General features: G+C 31.7%; 1 protein-coding gene across 1 annotated transcript in view; it reads left to right on the top strand.

The window, feature by feature from the left end:
• Positions 1–585: 585 nt before the first annotated feature.
• The window catches only part of LOC148953360 (ionotropic receptor 21a-like), a 36,786-nt gene continuing 20,941 nt past the window's right edge, over positions 586–16,430 (top strand). The window contains exon 1 of the mRNA XM_089087939.1: positions 586–682. Coding sequence (XP_088944065.1) covers positions 586–682 — 97 coding nt within the window. The remainder of the gene's footprint in view (positions 683–16,430) is intronic.

The raw sequence follows: 16,430 nt of genomic DNA, 5'->3' as shown, positions 1-16,430 counted from the left end.
TTCAGTTGTCAAATGAATGCTTCAAAGAAAAACATTTTTTTTAGGATTCGGGTGTAGAATAAAAGCCAGCATTATGCCGGTTGTTTTAGTATTTTGAAACTAGAATTACAATAAGATTTAAATTAAGCTAGATTAATCGTTTCTTAAAGGAGATAATTGGGTGGAGGGCAACGTAGTATCTTAAGTGGTGAAATATTGGTGTTCTATTGACTGTATAAGCTTAAGCGCAATCTGCAGTCATTTTCAATTACCAATTTATATATTTTTGTAAATCAGTATTTTTTTTTTAAGAACAAGGTTGATACAAAATTTAAATCTAAAGAAAAAAAAATTAAAAACTAATATCAGTGATAAGGGTTTCCAGATATGAGACTATTTAGGCTATTCATTTTACCTAACTTACTGTCTTGATTAAATGTTTACCTTTGTTCATGTATTAGTTGCATAAAGTGTATGTTATGTTAGGTTTGAACCAACTATATAGTATCGTCGTGAGAAAAGGTTCTAAAAGGCAGAATCGGTAATAATTGACTTGCATCGAAGTGTAGGCCTATGTCTAAAAAAGAGACACCTGGGCTAAAAAGAATGGAAATCCCTGATCTAAGTAACTTTGTTGAAGTATTGTTATTTAGAGGGCTTAGTGATACTGCGTACCAAAATCGGAAAGTGGCATTGAAATCGGGTACACAAGCAAATAAAAATTTTAATAATTCCTACTGAAATTTTTTCAGAAATCTGTTCGAGCAATTTCATGGCATAATGTAAACAAATGAATCAGACTACTTATTATTGACGACCCAATGCTTTAAATGCGCTTAACGCAAAATTTATATATAAAAAAAAAATGGGGAAGTATTATCTATGTGGTGAATTTTATCTAAATAAAAATGGTTCACATTATGCAACCTGAATCGCTTCGAAAATCTAGAAATTATAGACTTTTTGACGTCTTTAAAAAATAAATTAAGACTGCTGCTAGTAGAGGAGGGGGTCCGACTCCGAACAGGACAAAATTCGGTTATCAAAAGAACGTATCTCCGATCAGTACATCAAATAAGGGCATAGAGTCATTAGGGAGAACACGTGGTTAATGGGGTCAATGACCTCTTTTTACAAGGTCAATTTATTTGATGTTTCTATGTGTAATAACTCCGGGGCGAAGGTTGCACATGCGCATTGAATTCTAACGGGAACAGTGTTATTGATCTAGGACTCGAGGGGGAAGTGAATTTCCGAGAACTTGATTGTGTAATCGATCGCAAATGTCATGGTGTCCAGAAATAGTATTTGTTGTTGTTTTGGTCATGTACATGCTCGAGGCGAATGTCATGGTGTCCAGAAATAGTATTTGTTGTTGTTGCTCTCGAGCCAAATGATATGAGTTTCCCGGAATTTGGAACACATGTGCTGTCGACATCAATTCACCTATCGTGAATCAATAATTCCCCTTAGAAACAACAAATTAATTTTCCTTTCTTGACAGATCAATCAATAAATGACATCATCTGTCAGACTTTAAAATTTTCGCCTAGAAACATTTCTCCAGGAATAGATCCAAGTCATTAATGTCTTTGCCTCGGGAACAGTTCTACTGGTCGAACTCCAAAGGATATTAATAACCAAAGGCCATGGAAACAATTAGGCAAGAAGCGTCTTAGCGATGAATTGTTTTAGCGCGCGAAAAGGTTTCCTATTAATTTGAAATGCGTTAGCACAGAGATGCCAATAACAAAGGAACACGCTGAATTTACGTTTAGAGATTATTTGGGCGAAACCGTTTTAGACAGGTTATGGAACTATTTCGGCGAAACAGATAGAGACATTTTAAAAGAAGATTTTAGGAAAGATTTTAGAAGAGAATTTGAGGGTCAAACTCTGTGGTCGTTATAATACACAAGTTTCATTTGAACAGTGTTGTGAGGTCCTCTAACCCAACCCCAAAGGGTTCCAATCCTCCTACTCCAACCCCGAAGGAAGCCCCCGGTCCTCAAAAGCCCCCCACGCTCCCAAAGGCCCTCCCTGTGCCCCCAAAGGCCCTCCACCGGTCCCCAAAGGCCCATCGAGCTCCCAAAGGACCAACGGGGTCCCAAAGGCCCTCCACCGGCCCCCAACTGCCCCTCCGGACCCCCAAAGGCCCTCCACTGGTCCTCAAAGGTCCCCCGGGCTCCCAAAGGGCCAACCGGCCCCCAAGGGTCCCCCGGACCCCCAATGGTCCTCCTCCTGTCCCCAAAGGCCCATCGAGCTCCCAAAGGACCAACGGGGTCCCAAACGCCCCCCACCGGTCCCCATCTGCCTCTCCGGACCCCCAAAGGCCCTCCCCTGGTCCTCAAAGGTCCCCCGGATTCCCAAAGGGCTAAGCGGCCCCCAAGGGTCCCCCGGACCCCCAAAGGTCCGCCCCCGAGCCCCAAAGGGCCAAAGGGCTCCCAAAGGCCCTCCCCCGGTCCCCAAAGGTCCCCCGGGCGCCCCAAAGACCACTCAATCCTCAAGGGCCCCCCGGATCCCCAAACGCCCTCCCTGGGCCCCAAAGGTCCTCCCCCGGTCCCCATACATGCACACAAAAACTTACACACACACAAAAACTTACACACACACACACACACACACACAAATCTTGCAAGAGTTGGAATATTTCAGTAGTGTTTGGTTGTGGTTTAGATTGTCACAGTTAGATTTTCTTTATTTTTCATATTTCATTTTGAATTTCTTTAGTTTAAATGCAAGAGCTGTAATTTTTAAGTGGTGTTTGGCTATGTTTTAGATTGTCACAGTTACATTTCATTTATTTTACAAAGTTCACTTGAATTTATTTAGTTTAGAGTTTGAATTTTTCTGGAATATTTTAGCAGTGTTTGGTTTCGGTTTACCGTATCACTGTTAAATTGTCTTGATTTTTCAAAGTTCATTTTGAATTTCTTTCATTGAAATGCAAGAGTTAGAATATTTCAGAAGTGTTTGGTTGTGGTTTACCTTTGTCACAGTTACATTTTCTTGATTTTTCAAAGTTCAATTTGAATTTCTTTCCTTGAAATTCAAGAGTTGGAATATTTCAGGAAGGTTTGTTCGTGGTTTACCTTCTCAAACATACATTTTCAAAATTTTTCAAATTTCATTTTGAATTTCTATCGTTGAAATGAAAGATTTGGAATATTTCAGTATTGTTTGGTTATGGTTTACCTTGTCACAGTTACATTTCCTTGATTTTTCAATGTTCATTTTGAATTTATTTCGTTTAAATGCAAAAGTTGGAATATTTCAGTAGTGTTTGGTTGTGGTTTACCTTGTCACAGTTAAATTTTCTTGATTTTTCAAAGTTCATTTTTAATTGGTTTCAATTACATACAATATATGTTCAAGGTTTAGAGTGTTTGTTTTTGTTTGAACGGGTCGAATGTCAATTTTCATGAAGATACTAAGTACATTTTTATGAAATGACGTTGATAAGTACGTGTCTGAATATTTCTGTTTCGAACTGCTACGGTATAACTAGTATCTTTAACATTATCTTGATATTTTCAATTTTAATTTTTAATGTATTTAGTTGAAATGAAAGAGTTGGAATATTTCAGAAGTGTTTGGTTGTGGTTTACCTTGTCACAGTTACTTTTTATTGATTTTTCAAAGTTCATTTTGAATTTCTTTCGTTGAAATGCAATAGTTGGAATATTTCAGTAGTGTTTGGTTGTGGTTTACCTTGTCACAGTTACATTTTCTTGATTTTTCATAGTTCATTTTGAATTTCTTTTGTTGAAGAGCATGAGTTTGAATATGTCATTAGAGTTTGTGTACTGTTGACCTTGTCAAAGATAATTTTTCTATATTTTTTTAAGCTCATTCTGAATTTCTTTTTTTGAAATGAAATAGTTGGACTATTTCAGCAGCGTTTGGTCGTGGTTTACATTGTCACAGTTAAATTTTCTTTATTTTTCAAAGCTCATTTTGAATTTCTTTCGTTGAAAAGCAAGAGTTGGAATATTTCAGTAGTGTTTGGCTGTGGTTTACCTTGTCAAAGTTACATTTTCTTGATTTTTCAAAGTTCATTTTAAATTCTTTCATTGAAATGCAAGAGTTGGACTATTTCAGTAGTGTTTGGTTGTTGATTACAGTGCTAATTATACATTGTCTTGTTAGAAAAAATATCATTTTGAAATAATGAAATAGAAAAGATATAGATGTAATATTTAAAAATCGTTTTGTATTGTTTTTCATTGTCATAGTAACAGTATATTTTTATATCTTTTTACATCTTGTCTTTCCATTATTGAAATGCAATAGTTGGAATCTTTCAGTGGTGTTTGCTTGTGGTTTACCTTGTCACAGTTACATTTTCAAGATTTTTCAAATTTCATTTTGAATTTCTTACATTGAAATGCAAGAGATGGAATATTTCACTAGCGTTTGGTTGTGGTTTACACGGTCACAGTTACATTTTCTTGATTCTTCAAAGTTCATCTTAATTTCTTTAGTTTAAATAAAATAGTTAGAATATTTCAGTAGTGTTTGGTTGTGGTTTACCTTGTCACAGTTACATTTTCTTGATTTTTCAAAGTTCATTTTGAATTTCTTTCGTTGAAATGCAAGAGTTGGAATATTTCAGTAGTGTATGGGTGTGGTTTACCTTGTCACAGTTACATTTTCTTAATTTTGCAAAGTTCATTTTGCAAAGTTCATTCTGAATTTCTTTCATTGAAATGCACGATTTGGAATATTTCAGTAGTGTTTGGTTGTGGTTTACCTTGTCACACTTACATTTGCTTGATTTTTCAAAGTTCATTTTGAATTTCTTTCGTTGAAATGCAAGAGTTGGAATATTTCAGTAGTGTATGGTTATGGTATACCTTGTCACAGTTACAGGGTGTTGATTTTTAAAATTAAATTTTGTACTTATTTCGTTTATATGACAGAGTTGGAATATTTAAGTAGTGGTGGATTATGGTTTACCGTGTCACGGTTAGATTTTCTTGATTTTTTAAATTCCATTTTTAATTTCTTTAGTTGAAATAAAAGAGTTGGAATTTTACAGGTGTGTTTGGGTGTGGATTAACTTGTCACAGTTACATTTTCTTGATTTTTCAAAGTTCATTTTGAATTTCATTCGTTGAAATGCAAGAGTTGGAATATTTTAGTAGTGTTTGGTTGTGGTTTACCTTGTCACAGTTACATTTTCATGATTTTTTCAATTTTCAATTTGAATTTCTTTCGGTGAAGTTCAAGAGTTGGATTATGTCACACGTGTTTTTGTGTGGTTTCCATCTACAAAGTTAAATATTCATAAGTTTTCATTTATCATTTTGAATTTCTATAGTTGACAAGAAATAGTTCCAGTATGTAAGGATTGTTTTGTTATGGTTTTGATAATCACGCTTAAATATCCGAGATTTTTTATTGATCATTTTGTATTTCTTTTTGTGAAATGCATGATTTTGAATATTTCAGTATTGATCGGTTGTGATTTACCTTGTCAAAGTTAAATTTTCTTTATTTTTAAAAGTTAATTTTGAATTTCTTTTGATTAAATTAAATATTTGTAATATTTAATAAGTGTTTTTTTGTTGTTTACCTTGTAACAGTTACATTTTATTGATTTTTAAAATATCATTTTTAATTTCTTTCGTTGAAAAGCAAGAGTTGGAATATTTCAGTATTGTTTGGCTGTGGTTTACCTTGTCACAGTTACATTTTACTGATTTTTTTCAATGTTAATTTGAATTTCTTTCATTGAAATGCAATAGTTTGAATATTTCAGTAGTGTTTGGTCGTCGTTTACCTTGTCACAGTTACATTTTCTTGATTTTTCAAAGTTCATTTTGAATTTCTTTCGTTGAAATGCAAGAGTTGGACTATTTCAGTAGTGTTTGGTTGTGGTTTACCTTGTCAAAGTTACATTTTCATGATTTTTCAAAGTACATTTTGAATTTCTTTCCTTGAAATGCAAGAGTTGGAATATTTCAGTAGTGTTTGCTTATTGTTTACCTTGTCAAAGTTACATTTTCTCGATTTTTCAAAAGTTCATTTGAATTTCTTTAGTTGAAATGCAAGAGTTGGACTATTTCAGTAGTGTTTGGTTTTGTTTTACATTGTCACAGTTACATTTTCTTGATTTTTCAAAGTTCATTTAGAATTTATTTCATTGAAATGCAAGAGTTGGAATATTTCAGTGGTGTTTGGTTATGGTTTACCTTGTCAAAGTTACATTTTCGTGATTTTTCAAAGCTCATTTTGAATTTCTTTCGTTTAATTGCAATAGTTGGACTATTTAAGTAGTGTTTGGTTGTGGTTTACCTTGTCACAGTTACATTTTCATTATTTTTCAAAGTTCATTTTGAATTTCTTTCCGTTGAAAAGCAAGACTTGGACTATTTCAGTAGTGTTTTGTTGTGGTTTACCATGTCACAGTTACATTTTCATCATTTTACAAAGTTCATTTTGAATTGCTTTCTTTGAAATGAAAGATTTTGAATATTTAAGTAGTGTTTGGTTATGGTTTACCTTGTCACAGTTACATTTTAATGATTTTTAAAAGTTTATTTTTAATTTCTTTCGTTGAAAAGCAATAGATGGAATATTTCACTAGTGTATGGTTGTGGTTTACCTTGTCACAGTTACATTTTCTTGATTTTTCAAAGTTCATTTTGAATTTCTTCGTTGAAATGCAAGAGTTGGAATATTTCAGTAGTGTTTGGTTGTGGTTTACCTTGTCACAGTTACATTTTCTTGATTTTTCAAAGTTCATTTTGAATTTCTTTCGTTGAAATGCAAGAGTTGGAATATTTCAGTAGTGTTTGGTTGTGGTTTACCTTGTCACAGTTACATTTTCTTGATTTTTCAAAGTTCATTTTGAATTTCTTTCGTTGAAATGCAAGAGTTGGAATATTTCAGTAGTGTTTGGTTGTGGTTTACCTTGTCACAGTTACATTTTCTTGATTTTTCAAAGTTCATTTTGAATTTCTTCGTTGAAATGCAAGAGTTGGAATATTTCAGTAGTGTTTGGTTGTGGTTTACCTTGTCACAGTTACATTTTCTTGATTTTTCAAAGTTCATTTTGAATTTCTTTCGTTGAAATGCAAGAGTTGGAATATTTCAGTAGTGTTTGGTTGTGGTTTACCTTGTCACAGTTACATTTTCTTGATTTTTCAAAGTTCATTTTGAATTTCTTCGTTGAAATGCAAGAGTTGGAATATTTCAGTAGTGTTTGGTTGTGGTTTACCTTGTCACAGTTACATTTTCTTGATTTTTCAAAGTTCATTTTGAATTTCTTTCGTTGAAATGCAAGAGTTGGAATATTTCAGTAGTGTTTGGTTGTGGTTTACCTTGTCACAGTTACATTTTCTTGATTTTTCAAAGTTCATTTTGAATTTCTTTCGTTGAAATGCAAGAGTTGGAATATTTCAGTAGTGTTTGGTTGTGGTTTACCTTGTCACAGTTACATTTTCTTGATTTTTCAAAGTTCATTTTGAATTTCTTTCGTTGAAATGCAAGAGTTGGAATATTTCAGTAGTGTTTGGTTGTGGTTTACCTTGTCACAGTTACATTTTCTTGATTTTTCAAAGTTCATTTTGAATTTCTTTCGTTGAAATGCAAGAGTTGGAATATTTCAGTAGTGTTTGGTTGTGGTTTACCTTGTCACAGTTACATTTTCTTGATTTTTCAAAGTTCATTTTGAATTTCTTTCGTTGAAATGCAAGAGTTGGAATATTTCAGTAGTGTTTGGTTGTGGTTTACCTTGTCACAGTTACATTTTCTTGATTTTTCAAAGTTCATTTTGAATTTCTTTCGTTGAAATGCAAGAGTTGGAATATTTCAGTAGTGTTTGGTTGTGGTTTACCTTGTCACAGTTACATTTTCTTGATTTTTCAAAGTTCATTTTGAATTTCTTTCGTTGAAATGCAAGAGTTGGAATATTTCAGTAGTGTTTGGTTGTGGTTTACCTTGTCACAGTTACATTTTCTTGATTTTTCAAAGTTCATTTTGAATTTCTTTCGTTGAAATGCAAGAGTTGGAATATTTCAGTAGTGTTTGGTTGTGGTTTACCTTGTCACAGTTACATTTTCTTGATTTTTCAAAGTTCATTTTGAATTTCTTTCGTTGAAATGCAAGAGTTGGAATATTTCAGTAGTGTTTGGTTGTGGTTTACCTTGTCACAGTTACATTTTCTTGATTTTTCAAAGTTCATTTTGAATTTCTTCGTTGAAATGCAAGAGTTGGAATATTTCAGTAGTGTTTGGTTGTGGTTTACCTTGTCACAGTTACATTTTCTTGATTTTTCAAAGTTCATTTTGAATTTCTTCGTTGAAATGCAAGAGTTGGAATATTTCAGTAGTGTTTGGTTGTGGTTTACCTTGTCACAGTTACATTTTCTTGATTTTTCAAAGTTCATTTTGAATTTCTTTGAAAGCATTTAGAGTTGGAATATTTCAGTAGTGTATGGTCGTGATTTACCTTGTCACAGTTACATTTTCTGATTTTTCAAAGTTCATTTTGAATTTCTTTCGTTGAAATGCAAGAGTTGGAATATTTCAGTAGTGTTTGGTTGTGGTCTACCTTGTCACAGTTACATTTTCTTGATTTTTCAAAGTTCATTTTGAATTTCTTTGTCGTAAGAGTTGGAATATTTCAGTAAGTTAGTTGTGGTTTACTTGTCAGTTACATTTTCGTTTCATTTTGGTTCGAAATGCAGTTGAATATTTCACTAGTGTTTGGTTGCTTACCTGTCAGCATTTTCTTGATTTTTCAAAGTTCATTTTGAATTTCTTTCGTTGAAATGCAAGAGTTGGAATATTTCAGTAGTGTTTGGTTGTGGTTTACCTTGTCACAGTTACATTTTCTTGATTTTTCAAAGTTCATTTTGAATTTCTTTCGTTGAAATGCAAGAGTTGGAATATTTCAGTAGTGTTTGGTTGTGGTTTACCTTGTCACAGTTACATTTTCTTGATTTTTCAAAGTTCATTTTGAATTTCTTTCGTTGAAATGCAAGAGTTGGAATATTTCAGTAGTGTTTGGTTGTGGTTTACCTTGTCACAGTTACATTTTCTTGATTTTTCAAAGTTCATTTTGAATTTCTTCGTTGAAATGCAAGAGTTGGAATATTTCAGTAGTGTTTGGTTGTGGTTTACCTTGTCACAGTTACATTTTCTTGATTTTTCAAAGTTCATTTTGAATTTCTTCGTTGAAATGCAAGAGTTGGAATATTTCAGTAGTGTTTGGTTGCGGTTTACCTTGTCATAGTTACATTTTCATGATTTTTCAAAGTTCATTTTGAATTTCTTCGTTGAAAAGTAAGGGTTTAAAAAATTCAGTTGTGTATGATTGTGGTTTACCTTATCATAGTTGTATTTTCATAATTTTCCAAAGTTCATTTTGAAAATATATGTCTGTAAAATTCTAGTTTGGGAATTTAGCCATCTTATTGTCGTGGATTACATTAAATCAGTTAAATTTTCTTGATTTTTCAAAGTTCATTTTGAATTTCTTCGTTGAAATGCAAGAGTTGGAATATTTCAGTAGTGTTTGGTTGTGGTTTACCTTGTCACAGTTACATTTTCTTGATTTTTCAAAGTTCATTTTGAATTTTTTCGTTGAAATGCAAGAGTTGGAATATTTCAGTAGTGTTTGGTTGTGGTTTACTTTGTCACAGTTTCATTCTCTTGCTTTTTCAAATTTCCTTTTGAATTTCTTCGTTGAAATATAAGAGTTGGAATATTTCAGTAGTGTTTGGTTATGTTTTACCATGTCACAGTTACATTTTCTTGATTTTTCAAAGTTCATTTTGAATTTCTTCGTTGAAATGCAAGAGCTGGAATATTTCAGTGGTGTTTGGTCATGGTTTACCTTGTCACAGTTACATTTCCTTGATTTTTCAAAGTTCATTTGAATTTATTTCGGTGAAATGCAAGAGCTAGAATTTTTCAGCATTGTATGGTGTAGTTTAACTTTTCACAGTTAAATTCTCTTGATTTTTCAAAGTTAATTTTGAATTTCTTTCGTTGAAATGCAAGAGTTGGAATATTTCAGTAGTGTTTGGTTATGGTTTACCTTGATCACAGTTACATTTTCTTGATTTTTCAAAGTTCATGCTTGCAATTTCAGTTATGTTAGAGACTAGATTGCAGAGATTAGGTTGGAATAGTTCCAGGTAGTGTACTTGAGTCGTTAGGTTATGACCATTAAGTTAGAGTTAGATATAGTGTTAGGTTAGGCTAGGTTAGCCTACGTACGCGCGTACGTAGGCTAACCTAGCCTAACCTAACTTAACATAACATAACTTAATCTAACCTAACCTAACCTAATCATACACATAACTTTTCGCATGTCTCTCACCTATCCTAAGCTAACCTAAGTGAAGTGTACGTAGGCTAACCTAACCTAACCTAATGTAACCTAACTTAATCTAGTCTAACCTAACCATACTCACCGGAAAAGGTTAGGTTAACTTATCATAAGAACACATGATAAGCACATGTGTGTGCATGTGTATACATGTGTTTAACTATGGCAAGGTAAACCATAAACAAACACTAGTGAAATATTCCAACTCTTGCATTTCAACGAGAGAAATTCAAATAAATTTGAAAATAAATAAAATGTAACTGTGATAAGGTGAACCATAACCAAACATCACTGAAATATTCCAAATCTTGCATTTCAACGAAAGAAATTCGAAATGAACTTTGAAAAATCAAGAAAATGTAACTGTGACAAGGTAAACCATAACCAAACACTACTGAAATATTCCAACTCTTGCATTTCAACGAAAGAAATTCAAATGAACTTTTAAAAATAAAGATAATTTACCTGTTAGAATGTAAACCATAAGCAAACACTACTTAAATAGTACGACTCTTTCTTTTCAACGTAATAAATTAAAAATGATCTTTTTAAAATCAAGAAAATGTATCTGTGATAATGTAAACCAAAACCAAACACAACTGAAATAGACCAACTCTTCCATTTCAACGAAAGACATTCGAAATGAACTTTGAAAAATCAAGAAAATGTAACTTTGACGAGGTAAACCAAGACCATACACTAATGAAATATTCCAGCTATTGCATTTCATAGATAGAAATTCAAAATGAACATTGAAAAATCATGAAAATGTAACTGTGACAAGGTAAACAAACACAAACCACTGCTGAAATATTCCAACTATTAAATTTCAACGAAATAAATTCAAAATGAACTTTGAAAAATCAATAAAATGTAAATCTTGCAAGGTAATCCATAACCAAAAACTGCTTAAATATTCCAACTATTCCATTTTAATTAAAGAAATTCAAATGAACATTTAAAAATAACGAAAATGTAACTTTGAAAATGTAAACCACAAGCAAACACTACTTAAATATTACAACTCTTGCTTTTGAAAGACAGAAATTCAAAATGAACTTTGAAAAAACAATAAAATGTAACTTTGACAAGGTAAACCACTACCAAACGCTGCTGAGATATTCAAACTCTGGAATTTCATCTAACGAAATTAAAAATGAACTGTAAAAAATCAAGAAAATGTAACAGTGCCAGGGTAGACCACAACCAAACGCTACTGAAATATTCAAACACTTGCAATTCATGGACATAAATTCAAAATCAACTTTTAACAAACAATAAAATGTAACTGCGACAAGGTAAAACACGACCAAACACGACTCAAATATTACAACTATTGCATTTAAAGTAAATAAATTCAAAATGAACTTTTAAAAATCACGAAAATGTAACTTTGAAAAGATGAATCACAATGAGACGCAACTGAAATATTCAAACTCTTATAATTCAATGAAAGAAATTCAAAATGAACTTTGAAAAATCAAGAAAATGTAACTGTGACAAGGTAAACCACAACCAAACACTACTGAAATATTCCAACTCTTGCATTTCAACGAAAGAAATTCAAAATGAACTTTGAAAAATCAAGAAAATGTAACTGTGACAAGGTAAACCACAACCAAACACTACTGAAATATTCCAACTCTTGCATTTCAACGAAAGAAATTCAAAATGAACTTTGAAAAATCAAGAAAATGTAACTGTGACAAGGTAAACCACAACCAAACACTACTGAAATATTCCAACTCTTGCATTTCAACGAAAGAAATTCAAAATGAACTTTGAAAAATCAAGAAAATGTAACTGTGACAAGGTAAACCACAACCAAACTCTGCTGAAATATTCCAACTCTTGCATTTCAATGAAATAAATTCAAATGTACTTTTAAAAATCAAGAAAATGTAACTGTTACAAGGTAAACCACTACCATACACTACTGAAATATTCCTTCTCTTGCATTTCAACGAAAGAAATTCAAAATGAACTTTGAAAAATCAAGAAAATGTAACTGTGACAAGGTAAACCATAACCAAACACTACTGAAATAGTCAAAATCTTGCATTTCAACGAAAGAAATTCAAAATGAACCTTGAAAAATCAAGAAAATGTAACTGTGACAAGGTAAACCAAAACCAAACACTACTGAAATATTCCAACTCCTGCTTTTCAAAGGAAAGAAATACAAAATGAAATTTGAAAAATAAAGAAAATGTAACTGTGAAAAGTTAAACCACAACCAAACGCTACTGAAATAGTCCAACTCTTGCAATTCAACAAAAGAAATTCAAAATTATCTTTTAAAAATCACGAAAATGTAACTGTGACAAGTTAAACCATAACCAAACACCACTGAAATATTCCAACTCTTGCATTTCAACGAAAGAAATTCTAAATGAACTTTGAAAAATCATGAAAATGTAACTGTGACAAGGTAAACCACAACCAAACACTACTGAAATAGTCCAACTCTTGCACTTCAACGAAATCAATTCAAAATGAACTTTGAAAAATCAAGAAAATGTAAATGTGACACGGTAAACCATAACCAAACACTACTGAAATATTCCAACTCTTGCTTTTCAACGAAAGAAATTCAAAATGAGCTTTGAAAAATCATGAAAATGTAACTGTGACAAGGTAAACAACAACCAAACACCACTGAAATAGTCCAACTCTTGCATTTCAACGAAAGAAATTAAAAATGAACTTTGAAAAATCAAGAAAATGTAACTGTGACAAGGTAAACGACGACCAAACACTTCTGAAATATTCCAACTATTGCATTTCAATGAAAGATATTCAAATGAACATTGAAAAATCAGGAAAATTTAACTGTGACAAGGTAAACCACAGCCAAACACTACTTAAATATTCCAACTCTTGCTTTTCAACTAAATAAATTCAAAATCAACTTTGAAAAATCATGAAAATGTAACTGTGACAAGTTAAAACACATCCAAACACTACTGAAATATTCCAACTCTTGCTTTTCAACAAAAGAAATTCGAAATGAACTTTGAAAAATCATGAAAATGTAACTGTGACAAGTTAAACCACAACAGAACTCTGCTGAAATATTCCAACTCTTTCTTTTCAGCGAAAGAAATTCAAAATGAACTTTGAAAAAATCATGAAAATGTAACTGTGACAAGGTAAACCACGACCAAACACTACTGAAATATTCCAACTCTTGCATTTCAACTAAAGAAATTCAAAATCAACTTTAAAAAATCAAGAAAATCTAACTTTTACAAGGTAAACCACAACCAAACACTGCTGAAATATTCCAAATCTTGCATTTCAACAAAAGAAATTCAAATGAACTTTGAAAAAATCATGAAAATGTAACTGTGACAAGTTAAACCACAACCAAACACTATTGAAATATTCCAACTCTTGCATTTCAACAAAAGAAATTCAAAATGAAAAATGAAAAATCAACAAAATGTAAATGTGAAAAGGTCAAAAACAACAAATCACTACTGAAATATTCCAACTCTTGAATTTCAAAGAAATAAATTAAAAATTAAATTTGAAAAATAAATAAAATTTAACTTTTACAATGTAAACAACGACAACACGCAACTGAAATATTCCAACTCTTGCATTTCAACGAAAGAAATTCAAAATGAACTTAGAAAAATCATGAAAATGTAACTCTGACACGGTAAACCATAACCAAACACAAGTGAAATATTAAGAATCTTGCATTTCAACTTAAAAAATTCAAAATAAACTTTGAAAAATAAAGAGAATGTAACTGTGACAATGTAAACCCTAAAAAACCACTACTGTTATAGACGCACTCTTAATTTTAAATATATGAATATCAGAATAAACAATGAAAAATAAAGAAAACGTAACTGTGAAAAGTTGACAGGCGACCATACGCAGCTGAAATATTCTAGCTAATATTTTGCAATTTTTGAAATTCAAAATAAAAATTTAAAAATAAATAGACTTTAAGTGTGACAATGTAACACACAAGCACACGCTACTTAAATATTCAAACTAATCCATTTCTATTAAAGAAATTCAAATGAAATTTAAAAAATAAAGAAAATGTAACTTTGAAATGGTAACCCACAAGCAAACACTACTGAAATATTACAACTCTTGCATTTCAACGAAAGAAATTCAAAATGAACTTTGAAAAATCATGAAAATGTAACTGTGACAAGGTAAACCACAACCAAACACTACTGAAATATTCCAACTCTTGCATTTCAACGAAATAAATTCAAAATTAACTTTGAAAAATCAAGACAATGTAACCTTGTCAAGGTAAACCACAACAAAACACTACTGAAATATTCAAACTATTGCATTTCAATAAAAGAAATTCAAATGTACTTTGAAAAAACAAGAAAATGTAACTGTGGCAAGGTAAACAACAACCAAACACTTCTGAAATATTCCAACTCTTGCATTTCAATTAAAGAAATTCAAATGAACTTTGAAAAATCAAGAAAATGTAACTGTGACAAGGTAAACCACAGCCAAACACTACTGAAATAGTCCAACTCTTGCTTTTCAACGAAAGAAATTCAAAATGAACTTTGAAAAATCAAGAAAATGTAACTTTGACAAGGTAAACCACAACCAAACACTACTGAAATAGTACAACTTGCATTTCAACAAAAGAAATTAAAAATGAACTTTGAAAAATCAAGAAAATGTAAGTGTGACAAGTTAAACCACAACGGACCTCTCCTGAAATATTACAACTCGTGCATTTCAACAAAACAAATTCAAAAATGAAATTTGAAAAATCACTAAAATTTAACTGTGACAAGGTAAACCACAACCAAACACTACTGAAATATTCCAACTCTTGCATTTCAAAGAAAGAAATTAAAATTGAAATTTGAAAAATAAAGAAAATCTAACTGTGACAAGGTAAACCACAAGCAAACACTACTGAAATATTCCAACTCTTGCATTTCAAAGAAATAAATTAAAAATGAACTTTGAAAAAATCATGAAAATGTAAATGTGACAAGGTAAACCACAACCAAACACTACTGAAATAGTCCAACTCTTGCATTTCAACGAATGAAATTAAAAATGAACTTTGAAAAATCAAGAAAATGTAACTGTGACAAGGTAAACCACAACCAAACACTACTGTAATATTCCAACTCTTGTATTTCAACGAAAGAAATTCAAAATGAACTTTGAAAAATCAAGAAAATGTAACTGTGACACGGTAAACCCCAACCAAACACTACTGAAATATTCCAACTCTTGCATTTCAACGAAATAAATTCAAAATGAACATTGAAAAATCAAGAAAATTTAACTGTGAAAAGGTATACAAGAACCATACACTACTGAAATATTCCAACTCTTGCATTTCAACGAAAGAAATTCAAAATGAACTTTGAAAAATCAAGAAAATGTAAGTGTGACAAGGTAAACCATAACCATACATTACTGAAATATAACAAATCTTTCTTTTCAACTTATTAAATTCAGAATGAACTTTGAAAAATCAAGTAAATGTAACTCGGCCAAGATAAACCATGACCGTTCGCTCCCGAAAAAGTCAAACTCTCGTACTTCAACAACAGAAATTCAAAATGAAAATTTAAAAATAATGTCAAATCAAAATTGACAATTTAACCGACACCAAGCAACTAGAGAAATCTTCCTGCACTTGATTTTAGACATATGAAAATCAAATTAATTTTGGAAATATCAAGACACTGTAAGTGTGCCAAGTGCATCCCCACTCGAACGCTCCACAAAAGTACAATAACATTCTTTTCCCCGGAAAACATAAAATTTGAAACTTTGAAAAATCAAGAAAATATAACTGTGACAAGGTAAACCACAACCAAACACTACTAAAATAGTCCAACTCTTGCAAGTTTTTGTTTTTGTGTTTTTGTTGGTTTTTATTTGTGTTTTTGGGTTGTTTTATGGTGTTTCGTTTGTTTTTAATTTGTCGCGTTTTTTGGTATTTTGCCGTGTGTGTGTGTAAGTTTTTGTGTGTGTGTGTAAGTTTTTGTGTGTGTGTAAGTTTTGGTTCTATGAATTGGGATCGATGGAGGGCCTTTGGGGCCCAGGGAGGGCGTTTGGGGATCAGGGGCCTTTGAGGATTG

Source organism: Artemia sp. Qi Xiang Cuo, chromosome 4 (genome assembly GCF_049724085.1).
Source record: "Artemia sp. Qi Xiang Cuo chromosome 4, ASM4972408v1, whole genome shotgun sequence".
Taxonomy (NCBI): domain Eukaryota; kingdom Metazoa; phylum Arthropoda; class Branchiopoda; order Anostraca; family Artemiidae; genus Artemia; species Artemia sp. Qi Xiang Cuo.
The sequence above is the reverse complement of the archived record's forward strand: the minus strand, read 5'-3'. Positions and strand labels throughout refer to the sequence as shown.